This window comes from Pyxicephalus adspersus, chromosome 9 (assembly GCF_032062135.1).
Source record: "Pyxicephalus adspersus chromosome 9, UCB_Pads_2.0, whole genome shotgun sequence".
Taxonomy (NCBI): Eukaryota; Metazoa; Chordata; class Amphibia; order Anura; family Pyxicephalidae; genus Pyxicephalus; species Pyxicephalus adspersus.
The window spans coordinates 46,344,120-46,368,312 of record NC_092866.1 but is presented as its reverse complement, the minus strand read 5'-3'; the positions used below and the strand labels follow the sequence as shown (position 1 = coordinate 46,368,312).

The window sequence follows — 24,193 nt, the reverse complement described above, 5'->3', positions numbered from 1 at the left end:
TATGTTAAAGTGACACTCCCAATTGTTTTCTAACGGTTTTTTAATACCCTTGTGGGGCAGTAATGTGTTACATGCATTGGTGGATTTCATTTTGAATGGCTCCGCAAACTACCTCCCCAGCATACTTGCAATGTAATGCAAAGTAACATGCTTTTACACCCAACAAATATAGAGACCTTGAGAGCAGCTCCTTTTTATGGATTAGAATCAGCACACAGCACGATTATAGTTTATTGACCAGTATTTACAAAGCGCCAACATTATGCAGCACTTTACAAAAGTCCATAGTCATGTCACTAGCTGTGTCTCAAAGGGGCTCACAATCCAATATCCCTACTGTAGTCATTTATAATGAACAGAGTCTAAGACCTTTTACCTTTTTTTGAGGGGAAGCCAATGAGCCCAATTGCATGTTTTAGGATGTGGAAAGTAACCCACACGTACAAACCCCATCCAGATAGTGTCCTGCCCAAGATTCGAGCCTAGGCAAGAATGCTAGTCACTTAACCAATCATGCCACCTCCATAGTGATCAGAATTCACCCCTAAAGCCACCATTATAGAGTTTTTTATATTATATGTGAACCAACCAACACCATAATTACACTTAAAGGCTAAGTAAAATGATAAATTACCCACTCCATGTGCAACAGCCCCCAACCCCCGAAGCAAATGCACCTATTGACTGGTTTTACAAAAATGGCCCTAGATTATATTAATGGCATTAGACAATGCTAGGGACATTAGACTGAGTGACCATTAATTACTTGATATATATGTAAGTGCATAAATAAAATGCTATTTGGAGTTATTACAACAGAAATTAATGGGCCATCTAGCTAAAAATCCTAACACAGGGACAGCCCTTTATTTATTGTTGTGGTAGAGTAGGGCGAAGGCTCTGGTAATGACAGATTGGGGTAGCAGTACCTATTCAAAAACTGGAGTGACTAAAGTTCTTACAGTACATAAACAAAAAATTGAGATAACACCTTCAATGAACGTTTGACATCAGATTACCAATAAAGTATTTTTACCTTATCTTCTACGCGGTTTAATCTGGATCCAATAGTGTTATTACCGCGATCTTTCACTTTATCTGGAAAGAAAGAACGGCAGATGTATAAAAGAGTTAAAGTAAATGTCTTTTTTTCCTCACAAGGTACTTAAAGTAACAAAGCTAGCACAAAAAAGTTAAATTGTAATCAAAAGAGTGGTTCATATATACTACTATAAAAAAATGCAAGTATACTGGTGAAGATATAAATAGGACCCTCAGAACAAGAGAGCAGACAACACAAATTCATACAAAGTTATACAGATATATGCAGCTAGAAGTGGAACTAGGAGCTTACAATTTTTAGATCGAGAATATAGCTCCTTGTGAATGCACCACTAAGGGCTCTATTATATATTATATATAAATATTATATAATATTTGCTTACATGGATAGCATTGTGACAGCTAGATCTTATTGTGACAGCTGTGCAATTTTGAGATTGGTCTCTAGATGGCAGAACAAGTCATTATTTTTAATAGGCAATGGAAAGAATACACCTAGAGCAGTGGTCGCCAACCTTTTCAGACCCACAGACCACTGAATTTACTTACTGGCTTCAGACCGCACATGTGCGGGGAGCCTTGTGTCAGTCAAAGGAGAAGAAACTTCCCCAATAGTGATGTCATGATGCCAGAAACCCCTCACTCTCACATTGCAAGCTCAGACCTGCCATGGGAGAGTGGGCGGGTTGTGTCCAGAGACACAACCAGCCCATTCCCGGAGCCTGCAATCCCACCGGTTGGTGACCAGTGACCTAGAAAGATAGGACCATCTGTCAGCGAGTTTCAGAGAAATTGATGGTAATAATTTATAAATAGAGCCCCAAGAGCATTTGAAACTTTGGAGCATGCATGTCTATAATAATAATTTGTGCACTGCAAGAAATTTTACTACATATTGGTGATTAAGATTAAAATAAACACTGATCAGCCATAAAATTAAACTACCTGCCTAACACTGTGTAGGCTTCTGAAGGTGTCCTGCGTGGTATCTGCTGCCATCTCTTGGCCAGAGAGAAATGCACTATAACTAGGATGTAGAACATTTGCTCTCTTCCTTTCTTAAATAAGGGCTGTAATTGATTCCTGTTTTTCACAGAATGAAAGACTTCACTAATTAAATTCTATACTGCTATTACTTTGAACAGCCAACTTTCTGAAAAGGAATAACAATGATTTGATATGCTGTTCTTCGTGTTTTGATTTGGAATAGAATATGCAGTGTTCCCAATGTATTTGCATGTATGGAAATAAAAGCTTTTAAACTCAAGTCCACAACTTATTAAAAGTGCTAAATGAAGTAAACCTGTCTTCACAAAATACTTGCTAATGTAAACCCCCCTTTTCTTCCCTATGCAAGTCCACATAAGAGTACAATCTGCCCAGATGACAAATATTGCCTCACTATTTTATCCATATATATAAAGTTGCTGTAACCAAAGTCACATTCATTTTATCACATTTTGGTAAAGATGGAAATAAAAAGCTTTGTCATGCATGCATCTCATTCTAAAGTTAGTCAAATTATCTCTATACAGGTAGTCCCCGGGTTAAGGACATCCTACATATGGACAACTCCTAGATACGAACGGGGCTTCCCTGCTCATTCCTGTGCAGGACAAAGGCTGGATGGAGGGGAGGGGGTGGTTTGCATGACTTGCAGAAGAAATGTTTTGCTAAACACAGCTGAGGCTGTGGGTGATGTTAAGTACTGAGCTCTTTCTGCAGCCTCTATCAACTCTCTAATGACCAAGACAAACTCTGCACTTGTTTCTTTTTGCATATGAAAGCACAGTTTTCTCCAGAAGTTAATGCATGTCTAGGCTCCATAAAGTTTTTTTTTTTGCTTTGTTTGTGATTAACTCACAGTGGGGATTTTATACAGTAACTGACACCACACTGCCTAATAATATGTTAAGACAAACATCCGTCCTAATTGCATTTATTAAAACATTGTACCTGTTCCAACTTACATACAAATTCAACTTAAGAACAAAACATACACTCCCTTTCTCGTATGTAACCCGGTACTACCTGTACTATTATATATTCCAATTATTTTAAGAGGAAAACATTACCTGAGCCAGAGAGAAATATTGAGGGTTTCCCCAGGGACTGGTCAAGCCTGTAAAGAAATGGAGTAAACACAAATTTAGAGATACAAGTAACTTAGAATTTGTGATTACTTGATTCTGGGTACCTCAAGATGTTCACAAAAAACACAAAAGTGTGTGTGGGAGGTCACAAAAGGTGTGGGAGGTCAGTATTTGTTTTAGAGAAATAAAATGCAATGCATTGCAGATTATCAGTTCTAAAAGATGTGGTGACTGAGCTTTCTTTTTTTTTTTTCCTTATTTATATCTGATTATCATGCCATTAAAACTTTATGATCTGGGCTTATCCAATGTTCTGTATTTGTGAAGCAGTAACGTTATTATCCCAAGACTGGAAATGTGTTACCACCAAACCCCTTTCCTCTAATCTCCTACTCTACTTTCCTCTAATGGAAAGTAAAGGGGGAAAAACACAACAAAGGTATTAAGATAAAATGTTATCAGTGAATCCTGATATAACTAATGAAAGTTACCACAGATATATGTAACTTTGAAAAACATTAACAATCTTAAATGTCGGTTTGTCACAGCCTGGCATAAAGGTGACTTTTTTCTCTTCTTTATCAGGCTGAGCCATGCAAGAATGAGCACCGTTTCTGCTGAACAATAGGAAACTAGCACAGCACCTTCTCTGGAGCTCCTTGATCCTGACCATCAGATTAAGATGACCTTGTGAGTACTGCTCAATGACGTCCCGTACATCATAGGGTTTCCTGGCTTGCTGCAAATATAAGCATGAAAACAATAAGAATGTGTGACAAATGTTTTCCGGGCTATAAGTGGAAGTTGTAAAATCATCTTTAAGCAGGAATTAAAGTTAAAAATACTAAAGTTTACCAACTGCTGATATAGCTGTGTTTTGTTAAAAAAAAACAAAACAAAACTTTTAGTACAGGTATATTACAAATCATGCTAAATAATTATTTTGGTGTTTAGTGGGCAAGATGTGCATAAGAGCAGTGTGGAAAATATGCAATGGAGTCATGTGCAAAAAAGGAGTTCAGATGCTATGACAAGGCTATGTACAGTAGAGAAGTGTGGAGGATATAGAGATGAGTGGTAAGTGCAAGAAAGGAGTGCATAGCAGATATTGGAGAAGGTACAACAGCAGATTGTATGTGCATGAGAGGAGTACTAAGGGTACAAAAGCAAGCAGTAAATGCAGAAATGAGTGCTTAAGAACAGAATTGGTGACCAGCATGGGCACAAGAGTCTGGAGGGCATGTTGATTGGCAGCATGTGCAGAAAAAAGTGGAAAGGATCCAATTGGGGCCATTTACATAGGGGAGAGTTGCTAAGCAGATGGTGATAGGCAGCTTGTATGTATTGTGTGCATGATATCAATCCGTTAGCAAAGGAAGACTGAGATATTATGGTGGGAAATATTTGCAGAAGAATGTGAACTATATAATAGTAGTCAGCATGTACAAGACAGTGGCTATAGGTTAGGGGTGGAAGTGAATATATTTTAACTCCTGATCATTTACATAAAAAGAAATGGGCCACTTATCTTTCACAGCACATGGCACTGGGCATCAAGACAAAAAGGCACACAGTAAAGAGAGATGTGGAGTGAGGTGGCTGAGGATGGGTGTCTGAAAGGGTGTCCATTGGGTCACATTTTAGGTCAGAAAAGGGGCAAGGAAGATAGTAAGAGATATGATTTAGTGTGGAAACAAATACTCCAGGGAGTAATGTGTGAATGCAGGGAAGGATAAGGAAGTTTAAGGGATGTCTGTCAATGGAGGGGGTTCTGTTAGCAGGGAATATGAAGTAACTAGAAAAAAGGGGTGGAACGAATGTGGTTTGAGCTGCAAGATATAGACTGGGTGTAATGCCCTGTTAGGTGGTACATTTGTTGTGAAAGTGAGGTGATTTAGGTTAGATTAGAGCGATAGACTGACTGCGGAAAGCAGCATATTGTGCTGGCTAAAGGGACATGTATTGTTTTTGGAGAGAAAGTGGGGTCCACTGTAAGATGATCAAAGATAAATATATGTACACTGCGTAGGGAGCAAAGGTTCACAATGAGGTAGGGGTTAGGGAGAGACATGATGAGTGAAGGAGTGTTGGCTGTATAGAGATATGCACTGTACACCCATGGTTTTGGGAGAATGCAAGAGGTGAGGACACAGTGAGAACATATGGCGTGGGGTATATGCATAGATCTGCTGTGAGTGGTGGGGTGATAGATGAAAAGGAGTGTGCAGTTTAAAGCAAGAGCATTATGTGTTTTTGTAACTTGTAACATGAAAGTCTCACCTGAAATTTCTTCTTGGCCACAAAGTACTGCATTCTACGGATGACTTTTATTGCTGCTCGATGGTGTTCCCGTAAACTGACACAATGATATACTAGATTATTATTTGTTTTAGGCACTTAGGCTTGTCAATGTAATCATACAGTACCATCATTTATTAAAAATGCAGATAATCTACAAAACTCATATTACAGATGTTATTATCCAGCGCAGGCTAGGAAAGCATAGTCATTTTTGGAATGCTTATTGGAGTACTACAGCAGACTTACTCAGAGATATGCGTTATGGGGGTCAGTAAAGTGTCTGCTTCCATTTCTAGATCATCCGTGAAACTGCTTGTTCTGATGAAAGGTCCAGTGCCGACATCCAACAGCCCAAAATTCTTTCTACTAGTTACTGTATGGAGGGTAAATTTGAATACACTTATTACATAATGAGTAAATTTTTCATAAAACTTACTTCATTTAAAAAAACCTAAAGGATAATGGGGAGGTTTGATGATAGAGTCATAGTATAGTCATAAACATATAGGAGAGCAAAGTGCTACCACTATGTGTGAGATATGGAGAAAGAAATCAGGGGAGAGATAAGTGGCTCATTTCTTAACATGTAAATGTTCATGAATTAAAATATGTAGACTTTCATCCCTTACTTATAGCTTATAAACAAGACCCTAGCCAACCTAAATACTTTTAAAACATGTCCTAACTTTTCTCCTCCAGTTCCAGAATAGGGTCTGCACTGTCCTAACATATACCATGAGACTTTTTTGGAAGCTTGAAAATAGTGTTTCAAGTTATGTTTTGGTAAAACCAGACATCTTTTTTTGTCCTTTCAGGGATTCCACAATGAAGGGGAGTCCGTAGTGGGCATCACAAAGGTCATGGCACTTACTGATAAGCTAGATGGAAGAGAAGTCAGACGGTAAGGAGTGAGGAATCGGCAGAATTATAGGCACTGGAAAAGATTCTCAGTAAAAAAAACACCCATCCAGAAGCCACCATGATGGGCGGATCACACCAGTGTTTACTTTAATGCACGATTTTTAAAGGAGGTTAAAAAATTTTCATCCTTTTTATCTGTCTGCTACGCTGTTTGGATGGAAACAGAAAGCAGACATTTGGTTGGCTATTTTTTATTCACCTGTATTCTCATAGGCTTCCACAGAGTAGTCATTTTTTCGATCGTCTCCCACATGATCGTATGTAATATGAGGAATGTTTAACATTTTCTCTGTGGAGCCCTCTTCTTTCTCTGTGCGAATTTTCTTCCTTTTAACCTAAAAAACATAAAATTTATTGGGCTTAGCCAATATTCTAGAAATAAAGGGTTATTATTGGGTTAGCTATGGGGTTAGGTATGCAGACTATTGCACAGTAATGCCCTGCAGTACCTTCAGTGTGGGTAGATGCTAACTCGGTTTTCCAGGTGTTTATTTTACTTGACAGGGAACCCCTCTGTGAATCATGGCACCAGAATTTGGCTTTGCAATTTCTAAATCAGTGATATGGGGCAGGAAATTTTTTTTTTTTCAAAACACAAATTTAAAAAAAAAAAACACACACACACACACTTTTGTTACAACAAAGAGCTTTTTCATGATACCCCGCACTGTCATCATGATCACATGACCAAGAATGCTACAGATTGGATCCTGTCCAGTAATAAAGGACTGCAGCTAGCTGTTTCACAACTGGAAAACAACAATTGGGAAGGGGCTCTGATACATATTTATGATCCAGCCAGTTATACTTTATAATGTAAACCTTCCCCAGCACAAAGAAAAAGTTGATCTGTTAAAATGAACATTGTAGTAAAGGAAAACATTTTTGGTCCCACATTGGTAAATCGTTCATATAGCACATTAATTAATGCTTTCACAAGCCCATCTTCCTGTTCCATTCCCAATACCTGTTGGAGTAAGGAGAGCTATACTGTACCATTACGGTTTTCTTGGGTTTGGGGCTAGGCGACATGATGTTTTGGCTCCGTGAGGGCTTCCTGATGTAAATTTTCCATGTTGCAGAGTCTGGGTTTTCTGCAGCATAACACCTCCATGCTGTCTGAAACACAGAAGAAGCTAAAAGTCAACCTATCACACAGAGCAGATCACATACAGTACACTGATAATGAGCACAGGTATGCAGAGCTATATATCAGCAAGTCTACAAAAGTTACTCCTTGTGACTATATGGTGAGGACTAAACAACCTTCAGGAAACAATTTTAAAAATATCAAATTTAAGATAAAAAAATGTATCTGCTAAAGCCTTTATAAATATTTTTTTAATTGTGAATGAAGTGGGGAAATACAAGATTTCCTTCAGGTTTTAATCTCTCTTTATCTCAGGAAGATTTCTGTTTCTGTGTTGCCTAAACAAGTAATGAGGGTGTTTAGTTGCCACTGAGACTGGGACTGGTAAGACTTAGCCATAAAAAATATCATAAATGCTCACCATTCCTGCTGCCTATTTGGAGGACACTGCTGTGATCTTGGAAAATGATACCCCAAAGTCAAATTGGGGTGTCCATCTTTTGGGTTCCTTGCAGCTTTTGTTGTTTAATGACATTAAGATAAGCAGGAAGAATTATTAAGCTTTCAGGGGACCCAGAATGTTAACACTCCAAGAAGTAGTGTTTTCCCAATTAATTATGTGGTGTCAGGTGCATGAGCAGCAGGAAAGGCAAACATTTACAATTTTTCACAGGTAAATCTTATCTTAGCAACTTTTCAAAAAATAAAATTTAGAACATTAATCAGAGGTGACTTGATACAGCAATAGGCCTTCCACGTTTATTTGCAAAAATATCAACCAAAAATGTTCTTTCTTTTTTTTTTTTTTTTTACAGGATATTTAGGCATTTTGCTGGCTTTAGCTTAAAAGTGTTCTAGGGATTCCTTATGTATTTTTACATGTGTGCATGTGTGTGTTATAGATCAGGGCTTTGACTAGTGTCACATGAAATCACACAGAGCTCATTGTACCTGTATAAGAGATGCAGCTGCTGGAATCTGGCGGTTAAAGTGCTTCTGACGCTGCTTTTGCTGTACTTTTAAGGCAAAACCAGAGCCAAGGATACCCTGAAGGACAAAACATAGTTAGGAAAGTAAATAGGAAAATGTTGAACTTTTTAAGCAAATACAGATTCTGAGGGCCTCTTACATATCATGAAGTAAGCATGAACCTTTACTAGAAAATGAGTAAGGTGACATCTGATACATTGCATGCATGCTTGCATAATATAGTGTAGGTCCTCCTTATGCTGCAAAAACAGCCAACTGAGGCATGGACTCAACAAGTTTTGAGAATATTATCAGTAGCAGACTCTTTAAGCCATATTGCTTCCCACTGAAGAACCTACTACTATCTCTTTTCCAGGGTAAACCATGCACAAGCCCTCAGAAATACGGGTGGTGCGCCCAGCTAAAAGAGTCTGGGGAGAACACTGATTATATATATATATATATATATATATATATTATATATGGTATCTGGACAAGTACATGTCAGACTGGGAACATACCGCTGGCAATGCAAAGAATGAGATTGCAAAGACTGAAAAACAAGAGGCTATTGTCTTCCCAATCCATGTCTGAGGAACTTTGTCTCCGTAGCCAATGGTTGTAACTGTCACCTAATGGAAGAAGAAAAAACAATTTAGACAACATACAGAAAAGTTGCACAAGGCTGCCATAGGAGAATGTAAAAACAGAAACAAGACTAGAACAAGACTAGAGTCTATAAATTTGTTGGGATTTTTAATAAATCTGAGTTATTATTATTATTATTAAACAGGATTTATATAGCGCCAACATATTACGCAGCGCTGTACATTAAATAGAGTTAGGAAATGTTCTAGTATCTACTGGTATCAGCAGCATTCTGGCACATTGTACATGGAAAATGAAATTTTTTTTTTTAACTGGTTGCTAGACCCTATTATAGTTCTTCCATTAAAGTGATCAATTTCTTTGCCAATACCAAGCAAAACAACAAGTATACTTAAGTTCCACGCTCCTCAGCAGAACATCTTAACATTTCCTTTGTACCTTCCTGGAGTTCCTGGAGTCCCCTTTCTCTTCCTCCAGCAACTATAATGCTTAGTAATTGGCGGTTTATGCACCAAATACTGAATACATGAATACATAAGAATGGTGAGGGGAAGAAGATCTTCAGCCATGTGTAAGGTCCTACTTTCAAATGTGAACTTACACAAGGTATTGTTTATTTTACTCAGCTGCTGAATGAAATGGGAAGGCAGTAACAAAAAAGTAAGTCAATACACCTTGGTATGATGGCAGTTAAATGAACCAGTTCACATTAGATATTTAGATTATAAAGGTTGTATTTTAAAGCTCATAATATAATACCATTTAAAACAAAACTTGAGATAAAAACTTTGGAGACAGTGGAAAAGGGACCTATCTTCTGCCCAGTTGTTATGTTTTTTGTTTCGTTAGGATCATTACCATCATCATACCTCAGATCATTACATTCAAATCAAATATATATATATATATATATATATATATATATATATATATATATACATACATACATACATACACACACACATGGTATATATAGTGTAGAACATAATTATAACATAGTAACATGATGTAGAATAATAACCTTTAGATCAAGACTACGATCTATTAACAAAGAATATATGAAAAACAAAACTGCTACCCCTGAAGAAGGCTTAAGGGCGAAAAGCATTGGGTTCAACGGTTCATAAGACAAATATCCACCTACAAGTACAATTTATGGCTGCACAAGTCTATTCAATGTTAGAAGATCTTTGTATTGTGCCCTTCTGGGCCTAAATTGCTAGGAATGTCTCGCAACACCACAACCCTACTGTGGTCTACTTGAAGAGAATCTTTTGAATTGCTTTATGAAATGGATCAATACAACATTATACCATGCCAGAAAAAACCCTCCTTTCCTTTGACTCTTTATTAACTGTTATATTAAGGGTTGGCAAGGTTCAGTCCTTTAGGACATCAGTAATACAAAACTGAAACCACCACAAATCCCTATTCATAATAAATTCTTGGGAAAGATACAGGAGTCATTGTTGGCCTTCTGAAAAATTCTAGTTGCCAACTATTACAGGCCTGGAACAAGTATGATTGAGACAATGCTACTAGTGCAACAAGGATTTTAAGAAAGTAGTCAGCAATGACAGTTTCCATTTTTCTTTTATTTCATTTGCTTGTTGTTGTTGTTTTTTTATGTTTTTTTTAATTTACAGTATTGTAAATTTTCCATCTATGTGTTACCTGTATGTCGGGTACTGTATTTTAAAATCCTGTTGAATGAGGTTAAAACTGTTTTTAAAATCACAGCAAAGCTCTGATAAGCAGAAACAAACATGTCCATCACAATGTATTACAAAAAAATTATAACATTTTTTAACACAATGTAAGGCAAATGTGTTTTCTACATTGATCAGATTCCCATCACAATCTAAAAGATTTTTAAAAAATCAAATATTACTAGAATTATAACTTTCTATCTCCAAAATGCAATACCGAGTTCAAAGTTAACATAGGAGTTCAGCTTGCCTTAAAAGTTTTAGCATATCCAAAAAACAAGTAGATGCTTGATAATTCTCCAATTATCTTCAGAGTATTTCAGAGACCCAAATCCTGAGTACTCTATTATGCACAAATCAATTACAACTTCTCAGGTTTACCTTTGGGCTGCCTCCCCTGGACCCCACATCGTTCTATTGCCCAGAAAATATGATGTACATCCTCAATGATGAATAGGATTGCATGTAAGAATGGCAGTGTGGTCCAGACAACAACCTTGGAAGCTGCAGTGGGTATTTGCATCACACAGTATTCTTAACTCTGAGATACTCTGAGATGGAAGGTACTGTTTTGAGAATAGAAGTGCCTGCCATATGGATCCGAAACCACATATTAAGATAAATTGTCCAAGGATCTACCCACATTTAATGCAAATACTTACTACTCCCCACCACAGGGCATCCGCATAGCTACCAAACTGGTATTCTCCTGAACTATCAATAGCATCCTTTTCAGCAAGGTATACAAAATATGAAGAAAAGATTAATCCCAGAAATCCAATGTACAGTGTGGTTATCAGTTCCTAGAAGACAAAAAACAGGATATAAATAGTGTGAAAATATTTCTGTTTAGCAGTCAGACAGCTGGATTCTCTATCAATTGGGTTGCAAACAACTATTGCATTGATTGCATAGGAGCATGCATAGACAGAAACCTATTAACTTATCTAATAGACTAACATAAGTCTTCTAGAAGGCATTGCACAACTGCAGGGAAATCTAACACTTGCCTAAAAGTGGTATTTCCACCAAGATTTCCAAGAAAATATATATGCAATATAATAATCAGGAATCCAAAATTGTATATTCATACTCATTTACTTAAACCACGAGCCCTCATGTGCCTAACTTTTCTCAATGAATGGACCAGATTTATGACACCTATCCAAGACTGGAGAAGGCAGACTATCATTGGTGAAACTGGCTGATCCAGCAAACCTGGAATGGATCTGGAAATCCAATACAGGTTTGCTGGATCACCTAGGTCCACCCATGATTGTCTATCTTCTCCAGCCTTGGTGAGTTTTACTAAATGAGGCCCAATGTGTTTACTAATTATTTTGTCAATGAGAGGTTCAAAAGAGGTCAAAGTTACTTTCCATATTTTGCTACTCAAGTAGTCAATGCTAATAGAATGTGGCAGGATAACTGCATTCTGCTTGTTTTATGATAATTTTGGAACCACTTTATTAAGTCAAAAACTCCTGGGGGTCATAACAACTAACTATTTTCAGCAATGGTAACCCTTTATGTTTCTCTGTTGAGGTTTCCATTATGTTTAGTAGAACATATCTGAAAGTGAACATACCTGTCTATGTATGAAGACAACTGATCCAAGCAATCTCCATGTACCACCTTGCCGATCAACATGTAACATACGTAAGATCTGCAGAAATCTGATCCCCCTGCCAGACAACACCAGATAAATTACAAAAGATCATTCATTAGATCGAAAGAAAGAGTGATACGAATATATTATTTGATATGTTGACTGCATTTGTTTTAAAGGTAACAAATAAACCACTAAAAACTTTTCTTTTTCATCAGTTAGTCCCATCAATCCAGTATGTCAAAAATAAATAAAAGCAGACGTGTGACAACTATGGCTCTCTACACAGAAATTAATAAATGTAGACAAGATGACACAATATTTGAGTTTTAGGAATCATCAGGAATAGTAGGCAGCAATGTGTTATATTTTTGGTTTTAGTTTTAGATTACCATATGCCATACAATTTTGGTAAAACTAAAAATATATATATTTATCAGCTTTATTATTGACAGTCCCGTATGCTGCCATTTCTACAACCAAGAGCACCCTAAAAACAATGCTCCACTAAAGTAGGATAATGGAGATGGCTTTGGAACACCTAGACACCAAAGGACAACCTAAAGGTTTAATGTGTCCCTGTGGTTTTATTTATATGAATCACAGGTGTTTAACAATGCACCTCGGCTGCCTTTTGTGACCCAATGACTAGTAAGATCACATGGTCCTTGAATCATCAGCACATCATCTCAAATCAGAACTTCATTTGCAATATAAAATAGCTTTTTTTCAATTATTATAAAATACAGTATGACAAAATAATTTAAAGGCTCATAATGTCACTACTATGACTTGATGGGAAACTTTTATTGGCAGATTTTAAAATCATGTAATACAAAAAGCTATTTTATACTGCAGAAGCCATCCTAAGTGCACATGACATGTTTTACGAGTCAAGCCTTTTATTTCAACCAACTCTGAAACCACTATTAGGATGAACAAGGTGAAAATAAATTACACAATCCATCTGCCAAACTTTAGGAACCAGGATTGTCAGAGCTGAGGATGTTACTGTTGAGGTCACCAGGCCTTTTGGTTTGAGGCAAAATGAACATTGCAATGAAAATACCCTTTCATGATGTCATGATATGCTGAAGTATCTTTACCTAATTGCTGATGTTGCAAATACTTGTCCATTTGATCCCACACATAGAACTATAACAGAGGCTACAACAACTATTAAATCTGAAAAAAGAAAAGACTGTAGTCAATTGCTGTTTAAGGGCTGTAAAAATAATTTGCATTAATCATATGCATAGTGCATCACTTGAAAATTAATATATCTTCAACTGTTCTAGGCAGACACTGATAAATAATGAACATAATAAATTAAAAGCTGAACTCCAGGCAAATCGTTACATTTTTAGTGGAATTACAAACAGTACAGGTAGTCCCTGAGGTACATACCAGATAGGGACTGTAGGTTTGTTCTTAAGTTGAATTTGTAAGTAGGTCTGAACAGGTACATTATTTTAATAAATGAAACTAGGACAGATGTTTGTCTCAACATATTAATAGGCAGCCTGGTGTCAGTTACGGAATAAAATCAAGCAAAAAAAAAAAAAAAACTTAATTCATTCATTAACTTGTGGAGAAAGATCTGTTTTGATATGCAAAAAGAAAACAACTGCAGAGTTTGTCTTGGTCATTAAAGAGTTACCAGAGGCTGCAGAGAGAGCTCACCCCCCCTAAGATCACCCACAACCTCAGCTGTATTTAGCAAAGGATTTCTTCTGCAAATCCCCCCCCCAGCCAAGCCTCTGTCCTGCACAGGAGCCAGCAGGGAAGGCCCACTCATATCTGGGAGTGGTCTGTATGTCAGATGTCCTTAACCCGGGGACAACCTGTACATGAAAGTTCTTTTGACCCAAGCTTTGATTACGCGCCAAACAGCGCAGTAAAATTGGTGACATTCTGCATTGCAATTATGTAACAGATTTTTATCACCTCCTTGCCCTAGACTGGAAAAGGAAAGTGAAGGAGCAGGAATGGAATGAGAGGCTTATGTTCCGTCAACAGGTTCCCTGTCAAGAGTTTGCAACAAAGTCAGAATGTCTCGGGATGGTGACCTTCCCTCTGTACAGAGTATTACTGAAGGTGGAAACAAAGAGTATAATAATGAATTGTAATGAAAATTGTGTTCAAGTCTTCTTACATTGCTGCAGTTTACAGATATTCAACCTTTGTAATGGAGAAGATTAATCAGTTACTGTGCCACAGTTCCCACAAGAGAATGCAAAAAAAAAAATATCCTACTTCATTTAAGAATTCCAAAAATGGATTCCTGTACATTATTTCAGCCTGCTGGTCGTACGCATTCATATCTATTGTTTGTATATAAGTTGCTATACAACATATAAAATAGTTACTATATTTTATTTTGTGATAAAATGCATACTGAGAGCAGCTCTAAGAATAACCAAGTAGTACTTACCTATAATAGAAATAGGTTTTCTAGCAAAGCGAAACCTTCCCCAAATCCCAACATATTTGCTTCGGCATCCTGCAGACCACAATCGTACAACATATTCTGCTCCAAAAAATACCACCAGAACTATTTCCTGAAAAATACAAGTGCAGAATATATTAAAGGTAACCATATTTATTAGGACATTTAAAATGCACTGCATGTTAAAACGTACACTTTAGGTCTGAAATGACTTTATATTATTTATATACTTTATATATTTTCTGAAAGCAAAGAATCTGTAGGAAATAAATGTGGTAGTTGCAATTTTTTATGCTGCACGATATCTGTGCAATTGTTTTTCAAATCTATATTTTCAGTAAAAATACATTATATGTTTTATTGTGCACAAACCACAATAAAATTCACTCTTTTATTTTGCAATAAAAAAATAATAGATTTTGTTATGTAGATCAGTACCAAATACAATACAACTGCATTCACCGATGTAATGACAATCCTGTAATAGGTGATGTTTTAAAAACACCATCAGTTTAGAGCTGGCTAGAATTAACAGCTCTATAGTAAACTCTGTTACTCTGTTATGCTCAGCAATGCTTAACATTCGTTACCAATCATTGTTTAAATACATATATTTGTTGTATTTTATTTTTTTATTGTTACATAGCATTTTATTTACTTTTTTATTTACTAATCACAGGGGGGCTGACCTGTGTAATAATATAGTTCTTCCCTCCAATAAATTTCTGGTGTCTGTTCTGCTAGCAAACCTTTGAGTACAGACACTACAAAACGACAGCTAACCAGAATCGGAGTTACAAAAAAGTGAAAAGATTAGTGCACTTGTGATCCTCCATTGTTCGCCATACTGACGATTCTAACCTTCTTGGTGTTAGACCTTGATTCTCTCTCTCATGCTCAGTGTAAAACTTCTACCAAGTACACTTGGAGTTAACCTAATAGAGATACAAACAGTTCTGACAACAGCATCAACCCTTTTCTTTTACTTACGCAACTTTATTCTTTGCCAAAAACTGCCTTTTCAATGTGATGAAAGTTTCAAACAAAACTGACAGAATATCTGGTCGTTGCCAGTTAGGGTGTATCTCATAACAGCAATGTAATTAGTGGCACAGGTCGGTGCCCACATATAGGACACTTAAGCAACACCCTATGTATCAGGATTGTAAACCCAGAGATGTTCTATGATGTCCTAGTTCTACAGACAGTGGGCTGATTGATGGCAAGTATTATTCAACCCTAAAGACCAGTGGCAGCAGCAAGGATGCAGCTTCTATGGTGGGCAGTGCCAGAGAGCAGTTAAAATATTTAACAAGCACTGGGAAGTTGACTTTGTTTTTTTAATACTAAAGATAGGATAAACATGAAGGTATTTAACTAAGCCTCATTTTAAATTAAAAAAATCCCTACTTTCCTGATGCATACTAGTGAATGTACATCAAGCTGGCTTGCAAGCTTTTTAAAATGGGAAGTTATGGGTGCTATGACTTTTGTATTAGAAGACTGCTACAGTGAATGCTGAATCTGCAACAAGAAGAAATATTCTGCAAGAGAACAGTTACTGATTTCTCAGTTACTGCTTCTGGGACTAAAGCAGCACCCGATTCCAGAAATTCCACTGCACATACAAAATACAATGTTACACTGTGTAAGCTTTGTCATCACAAGCACAGATATAACAAAGAAAACATTTGTTGGTTCCTGGATATCATCTACAGTTCCATTTAATCTAGTACACCTTGTTCTTGGTACCCAGGATGTATCTTTTCATGTACATTTCTTCTAAAACTTTTGACGCAAACTACTCCAAAGGGAGTGTTGGGTGTTGTAACCATTCTTGGCGAAATTCTCACTGTGTACTGCCAGATGCTGACAGATCTCTTGGCATTCCCTATACCCTATAAATGATCTAAATTATGGTTTTGGTTACCAGCTACTAAACCAGTGGCCATTGCATTAAAGGATTGCTTTGTGTTAATATAAGGTAAACCACCTTACCTAACCAAAAACTTAGCATCTAGAGGGCATCTTTAGGATGTTATGTGTGTGTTTAGAGGGGGGGGGGCTCTTTCCTGTCTAAGTGACAATTCTCAGTCAAGTTTCTGACGTTTCAAACGTTTTACTACTATTTCTTCTTTGTCTACAGTTCCAATTTATATCAATATTTTCATATTAGGAAGATGTTTCGCATTTACATACCATCCAAAATAAGGTCTCTGTTGCCAAATTGGAATACTGCTGTATTGTAGAAAGCACACTGAAAATGAGGCATATCAGCACTATAAGAAATCTGTGGAAAGAAAAGAGATGCTGGTTTTAGTATCAAGTTACAATCAGCATTAGAAAACAACCCAAAATCAGAATATATTTCCTTATGTTTGTGTACATTCAGCAACATTATCTGGTGGAGAATCAGTCACTACCATTTAAACACAAGCAGAGAATGTTAAACGTCAGAAATATTGCTTTATAATTAAATGCAAAATCCATGCACAGTGCACAAAAGGCCCTTTGACCAGTTCCTTACTCTACAACTAGTACCATGGCAGAGGGTATGACCTGACCAGATGTCTGTCCATTCTCCAAGGAAACACTAGCGTTTTGAATTGCCTGCCAGTTTCTTATGGATCTAGGGCACTCTATTCAATTCTAGCAAAACAAATTGAGAACTCACCACTCCTAATTATTATGATATATTTTTGGTGTTGCCCTTGTCTAATTATGAAACTGTTCTGTTTATTATGCCTAATCCTCTGGAGAAAGAATAATTTAGCTTTAACTCTAGAAGGTTTACGAAAAGATCCCTCAACATTGGAGATGGCAAGAGATATAAGAAGCCAACGAGGCGATTTCATGTAAGAAATGAGCAAATAAGATTTGTATTGCCCATAACAACTAATCACAGGTAATTTAGTTTAGTATCCTTTGTACTCTTCTCCTATATTTGGTAATTTACATTTACTATTTAAATTTTTATAATAAAAAGCAGTCAAACTGAAAACTTTTGTTCTGTCCTATGTAATTGTATGACCGATAATGTGACATCATAGAGTGAACTCAAGAAAATTACACCACTATCCATATCATTGGAAAATAAAGCCATAATATATACGTAAAATATATTTAAGCAATACATATGTATTTAAACAAACCAACCAAGGCATGGTTTAATAAAACTAACTTCATATAAAATTATTAATGAGTAGTAATGCTTTATCAGCATCATTGCTCTCTATAGTTTGTAATTGTATACAATTGTACATTTGGCCAGCCTTTTTTGCCTATTACATAGGAAGCATACCTTTATGTTTTGAGGGGTTGCACATTATGCTATCCATCAGACAGGGTTTGGCTAAGTCAATCTTTGCCTATGCATTGTGTTAGAATTTCTGAAGCAGAATTTTACTTCATAGCAGAAAAATAAATTTTTCACTTAAATGAATGATGTAATTTGGTAATGCTGAAATGTTACCTAACTACCCGCCCTGGGTAAGTACAACAGAAAACAAAAACAATCTCCCAAAAGTGAGAATAAATTCCCCCCTAGTTGTCACAGGAACAAATGTCTTAACTCTTCTCCAAGATTCCCCCATGTTGCTGTTTCAGCTATGACTGTAAATGCTTGAATTCCCTAAATCTACCTAAATAGTCACCAGGAAAAATAGAATGGATGGTTTTCTCCAGCAGGGCAGCAAATAGAAAAAAAACTGTCAGGAAATCTAAGCATTCCCTGCATTATCACAAAATTGGCTAGAGATTTAGTTTAAAGCTGCTGGGAATTCAAAAGGATGTAATCAGAAAACAACTGCAACTTCCAAAGGATATACACACAATTCTGATATCCTTACTACACATAAGAAAAGATCACTCCCAGATAATAAGAAATTCTCACAAAAATCACCTAATAAAAATTTGCTATTATATGAATAAACTACGACTTACAGGCCACCTTCAGGATACTGGTAAATGTTAAGCAATTCTTAGGCAATAATATTAGGTAAACACAAGTCCATTCCAATTGCTTGTAATGTAGTGCCTGGAGCAATGAAAGATTTTCTAGAAATGTGCAGATATGTGTTGTTAAAACCAGCTGACTTGAAGCTGCAGTGTAATATCAAAATACACATTTACAGGAAAGCAATTGTTGATGCAGCTTTGGCTGTAGTGTAAAGGTCCTGGCTTAAAATGTTGCCTACTTATATAAGGCAGACCAGGACGGTGTTAATTTGCACAAGTCTGCATCTGAGTGTGTTACATTTATTCATTTAAATTTGGTTGGAGGGGGATACCATGTTAAAAATTTTCATTTAGGTACAGCTTCACCTTTCCAAAATATTAGGCATTTGTACATTTTTGCAGAGTATAAAAATATCAACATGATGGGTAACCATACTAAAAATAAATGCAGTTGTCCTCCATATGAATTCATGTTTGTTTTAACAACTTTTTCTGGGAACCTCTGGAGGGCACTGTTTGGGGTCTGGAGTGCACTGTTTGGGGTCTGGAGATCTCCCCTGAGTAGGGCCTAATGAGCAAACAAGGAGCAGAAATTTCAGTGCATATAAGGATGCAAGAATAACACACACATCACAAATAAACTGAAACACCTTCATAAATATATACTTTTCCCACCTATCAATATAGAAAAAAAGGTGACATTTTCAGTCTATTTTAAAAAAGAGCTTTATTAAAATAATTAAGAGCTGCAGCTCTGGTCCATTGCTCCCCTTTGCAAACCCTGCATCCCTACTCCGCCAGCACTGCTTACCTATTGTATCCCCTGCATCTCTATTCCACCAGCGCTGCTCACCTTTGTACCCCCTGCATCCCTATTCCACCAGCACTGCTTACTACTGTATCCCCTGCATCCCTCCTCCACCAACACTGCTCAACTTTGTACCCCCTGCATCCCTATTCCTCCAACACATATAAACCAATTTCCCCCCCCTGAATCCCTTCTCCACACCACGTCTTACCTTTGCACCTGTGGCTTTGTACGCCCTGCATCCCTATTCCACCAGCACTGCTCCCACTGTATCCCCTGCATCCCTCTTCCACCAACACTGCTCAACTTTGTACCCCCTGCATCCCTATTCCTCCAACACATATAAACCAATTTCCCCCCCTGAATCCCTTCTCCACACCACTTCTTACCTTTGCACCTGTCATCCATCCCCCCCCCCCAACCGATCACCTCTGCAACGTCCTGTACCTTGTCCCCATCCACCACTAATCAGCATCGCATCAATCTTAAGTCCACCAATATTCAGTGTGAAAGAACATTTACAATCGAAAAAGATTCAGACAGTTGTCAATCTTCCTAGCAAAATCTCCCCAAGGTCAGAGCATGAAATACTCAAAACAATCATGAGCAACATCTCTAAGTCTACATCTTTCGTCTACAACCTTTGGTTGGTGAAATGTTAAAGTTCAATGACAATAACATTAGAAAAAGACTGAACAGGTATGACTTGTTTGCAAGGGTTGCCAGGAGAAAGCTTCTACACTCTAAAAATAACATGGCAGCAAAGCTTAGTTTTGCTAAATTGAATCTAAACAAACCACAAGACTTCAAGAAACAAAATTAAACAAAATGTTTGCCTTTAATACACAGTGCCTCATTTGTTGGAAACTAAACACAGTATATAAGCACAAACACCTGAGAATGGTGGTAAAGGGGTGATGATCTGGGCTTGTTTTGCAGCAACAGTGCCTGCCCACTTTGCAGTTATTGAGTGGACCATTGAACTCTTCTGTACACCAAAATATGCATGTGTTTGAGTCAGACATGTGTAAATCTGCGTGACAGCTAAAGCCCAGCTGGAATAGAATCATGCAACAGGACAATAATCCCAAGCACACCACCAAATGTACGACAGAATGGCAGAAACAGAAAAGAATTCAGGTGTTGCAATGACCCAGTCAAAGGCGTGCAGCACTGCCCGCTTTATTCTTAATTGCATAGACGTTCAAGAATGTATGGGAGCGCAAAGCCTCCCGGGATGCGTGACACAGGCATCTTTAGCATGCGCAGAAGGAGCCCTTTCATCAATAGGGAAAAAAATTGCGGATCCCACGCATGTGCAGTGAGTTCGGCAAGTTTTTTTCCCCAATATACGTCACTCGATCTCCCACCTGCGCAGGGCAAAATTGGGTGACATAGGAAGAAGAAAAAGAAAAACAGAAAAAGAACAGAGAAAAAGATGGCAGCGCCTGGCGCTCCCCTTGCGCTGGGCCGAAGAGGGATACCCGGATGACGAAGAAAGCTCCCAACAGAAAGACTGATCTGCGGGATTAAAAACAAGTGTAATTTTAATATTTTGGGTTAGTTTTGGGTTTACTTCCGGTTTAATATGTAAAACCCTAAAATTGAAATGTGGGTGTACTTTTGTTTTCTTATGACTACATATGCACTGGATACTATTACTACACTGATCACTCTATGCAAACTGCATTGTTTTAAAAAAGATTAAATCATTCTAATATTAGCGTGTTTTAGGAGATAGTAAGAACCAGTTGCCATTTCAATAAGCCCTCTTAATAATGCATCTCTAAACAAATATTTGCATGTCTTACAGTACATATTTGGTTAGTCAGCGTTAAATTGAAGGTGACGTTGCAGGTACCTCTCATTAAGTGTCTTTTTCTGTTTCACCAAACCCTCAGATATGCCTTTAGTCATCATTACACCACATCTGTAAACTCATTTTTGCAACATTTGCACAAAGGCTGCAATCAAAATCATAACCCTGCCTTGAGAAGTTTACTTTGGCTGCTTCTCTGTTGGCATGTTACCATTGTCAGTTGGCTCTAGTCAAGACTAAAATACACGGACTTCCTTGTGAAGAAAAACAAACTTAAAAAAAGCACACTATATTACACGCAAATAAACCATTTCACAACCCGCTTACTTTCTTAGTTTTGGCTTAAGTTACTAAATGCCAAATGCAGTTACATGTTTATTGTCTAAAAAGTGAGATGATTCTCTCTGACGCACTTGCTTTTCCCAGACTGCCTGACCCCAATAGAACCTAAATACATTTAGCCTTAGCACACTTGGGTGGTAATTTGGCACTTACTTCATGTCTGCATCTTTCTCACCGAGAAGGAAACAGCATATTAGGTATCATTGAATAATATGAGATATGCAGCTCGATACAGATGGACAGATTATGTAAAAATAAAACCCATAACAGTTAATAAGTTTATTTCACTGATGCTTAATTTGGTAATGTTCTTTGTTTTTAATAATAAAGAAATATGAAAGCCAAGTTACATCTGAATATCAAGTTACATCTAGATTCTTTAAACATCAGATTTTAAATATTTGTGTTTTTTTTAATACTTGTTTTCTCCCTTAATGCAAATCACAAAATGCTGCAATTCATAGCACAACTTTAAATGCGGAATGTCCAGCAAACACCAGCACAGAGCATTGTTATGAGCTGGGCTTATTGGAAACAATGGATTTTAAGCAAGACATAAGAAGAGGGCAGCGTATGATTTTTATACTCCTTATAGGCTCCAGTGAGGGTACAGGGCTGCGTCCAGGCACTGTTGCCTGTGTGCAAATTTATATTGGGAACTATATACTACAAGGTACATTGTATAGATGTATACTACAAGGTATTGTTGTACAGAGTTCCCTAATCAAATTTAACTGTGCCAAAAGAATCCCCAAAAAATGCTAAATATTATGCCATGTTCATTGGAGCAGAAAGACATAGAAATGTTTTACCCACTAAAAAATCCCTTGATTAACTACAGTTTGCATCTCCACAACCCTTCCCAATATGAAACGACTATTAGCATGACATTTTATTAATCTAAATCATAGTTATACCTAAAGAAGGCTTACTAATCCAAAACGTGGCAATTTACAAATAAAACTCATACAGATAAACTCCTATAAAGCCCCAAGAGTCGTTTTTGTATCACAAGCCATGTAATATTCGATCTAGAAGGGGTAACTGGTGAACCAGAATGGTGGAACCGCTGAAATATACATAGAATTTTATATTCTTCTGCCAACAATTTAGTGTATCAGTGTCCCTAGTTCTCACAAACATGGCACACCTCCAGCATGTCAGCGTCTCTGATTCTCACAAGTGTGGCACGGTGCCAGTAGGTCAACATCTCTGATAACACCTGGATTTTCTTTACATACCAGTGTTCTTCTGCAGCTACGCGAAAGTGAGTTACAATCTAAATGGATGAGAAGAGGAACAGTGATTTGCACATAAAAGAATGGATAGAGTCCAAAGTGGATGAAGTGGTGGCTGTCAAACTATATCACATCACTGGAGATTTGTTTTTAGTATCTTGCACAACCAGTGTTTTTCTAGAACTTTATAAACTTGAAGGTTGTGTGGCCATACTTTTTTATAGGAATATCCTATATTATATGTTCTGGGTTTTTTTTGTGTGTGTATGTTTGGTATGAGTTGTAGTGTGGTTTAGTGGTCGCCAACCTTTCAGACTTCACGGACCACTAAATTCATAGTTTTAAATCCTGCGGACCATTAATATGAATTTTTAAAAAATGATAAATACATGTGTAAAATATTGATCTTCCTAATGGTGTCTGACAAGGACTGTGGAGGCTTTGATTCATTGATCAGCTCACGGTTAAGTGAAGTATTACTATTGTTACTATTATCATTAGTTGTATTATGGTAAGGAAATACAAAATATTGGTTTGCTTTTTCCCACTCATTATGGGTTGATTTCATTCGAATCTAAAACCAAACAAGTAATGATAGTTATCAAAGTCAAACAATTTGATGCCAATAAATATAACTGTTAACCATAAAGAAAATACACAGTTAAGGTCATACTTACCTAAAAGAACACCTGAGAAATAAACAAATAAAATAAAAACAAATCGGATGAGAATCAGTATTCATGAAGCGGAGTGACTGTTGTAATGGTGGAAACAATACTGAAGCTTACGGCTCGGCAACGGTTCCCTCATACAACTTAACACTACACTGACGTCATGCTTGCACCTCCTTTGTTTTTCTGTCTCTAGTACAATTTGTGATTTTAGTGCAATATAAAGGTGAAATTTGTACTTTGGAATATAAGAATTTGTTAGAATATTATTTTTGTTGTATTATTAATAAAACATAAAAATTGCAAATATAGCATAATTTTTTGGGGGACTACCAAAATTTTCTCGTGGACCACCAGTGTGGTTTATGATATTAGCTATGCACAGATATTTATTTTAATATATCTTACGCTGGCTTCAATAATGCATGATATCATAATAATAATAAGTAATATGACCATACTTCCAAAATCATCCAAGAGAATATGAAGTAGCCGGAATCATTCAAACAGGATGCACCAGCAGGGAGTTTTGACGTGATTTGGGCC

General features: G+C 37.0%; 1 protein-coding gene across 1 annotated transcript in view; it reads right to left on the bottom strand.

The window, feature by feature from the left end:
* KCNQ1 (potassium voltage-gated channel subfamily Q member 1) overlaps nt 1–24,193 on the bottom strand; it is a 74,333-nt gene that overhangs the window by 4,924 nt on the left and 45,216 nt on the right. Inside the window, exons 3-16 of the mRNA XM_072421822.1 lie at nt 17,012–17,102; nt 14,798–14,924; nt 13,470–13,548; nt 12,343–12,439; nt 11,417–11,557; nt 8,958–9,068; nt 8,419–8,514; nt 7,374–7,496; nt 6,577–6,712; nt 5,703–5,829; nt 5,436–5,511; nt 3,800–3,894; nt 3,138–3,184; nt 1,037–1,098 (exon numbers count right to left, since the gene is read on the bottom strand). Of these exons, the coding sequence (XP_072277923.1) occupies nt 1,037–1,098; nt 3,138–3,184; nt 3,800–3,894; nt 5,436–5,511; nt 5,703–5,829; nt 6,577–6,712; nt 7,374–7,496; nt 8,419–8,514; nt 8,958–9,068; nt 11,417–11,557; nt 12,343–12,439; nt 13,470–13,548; nt 14,798–14,924; nt 17,012–17,102 (1,408 nt within the window). The remainder of the gene's footprint in view (nt 1–1,036; nt 1,099–3,137; nt 3,185–3,799; nt 3,895–5,435; nt 5,512–5,702; nt 5,830–6,576; nt 6,713–7,373; nt 7,497–8,418; nt 8,515–8,957; nt 9,069–11,416; nt 11,558–12,342; nt 12,440–13,469; nt 13,549–14,797; nt 14,925–17,011; nt 17,103–24,193) is intronic.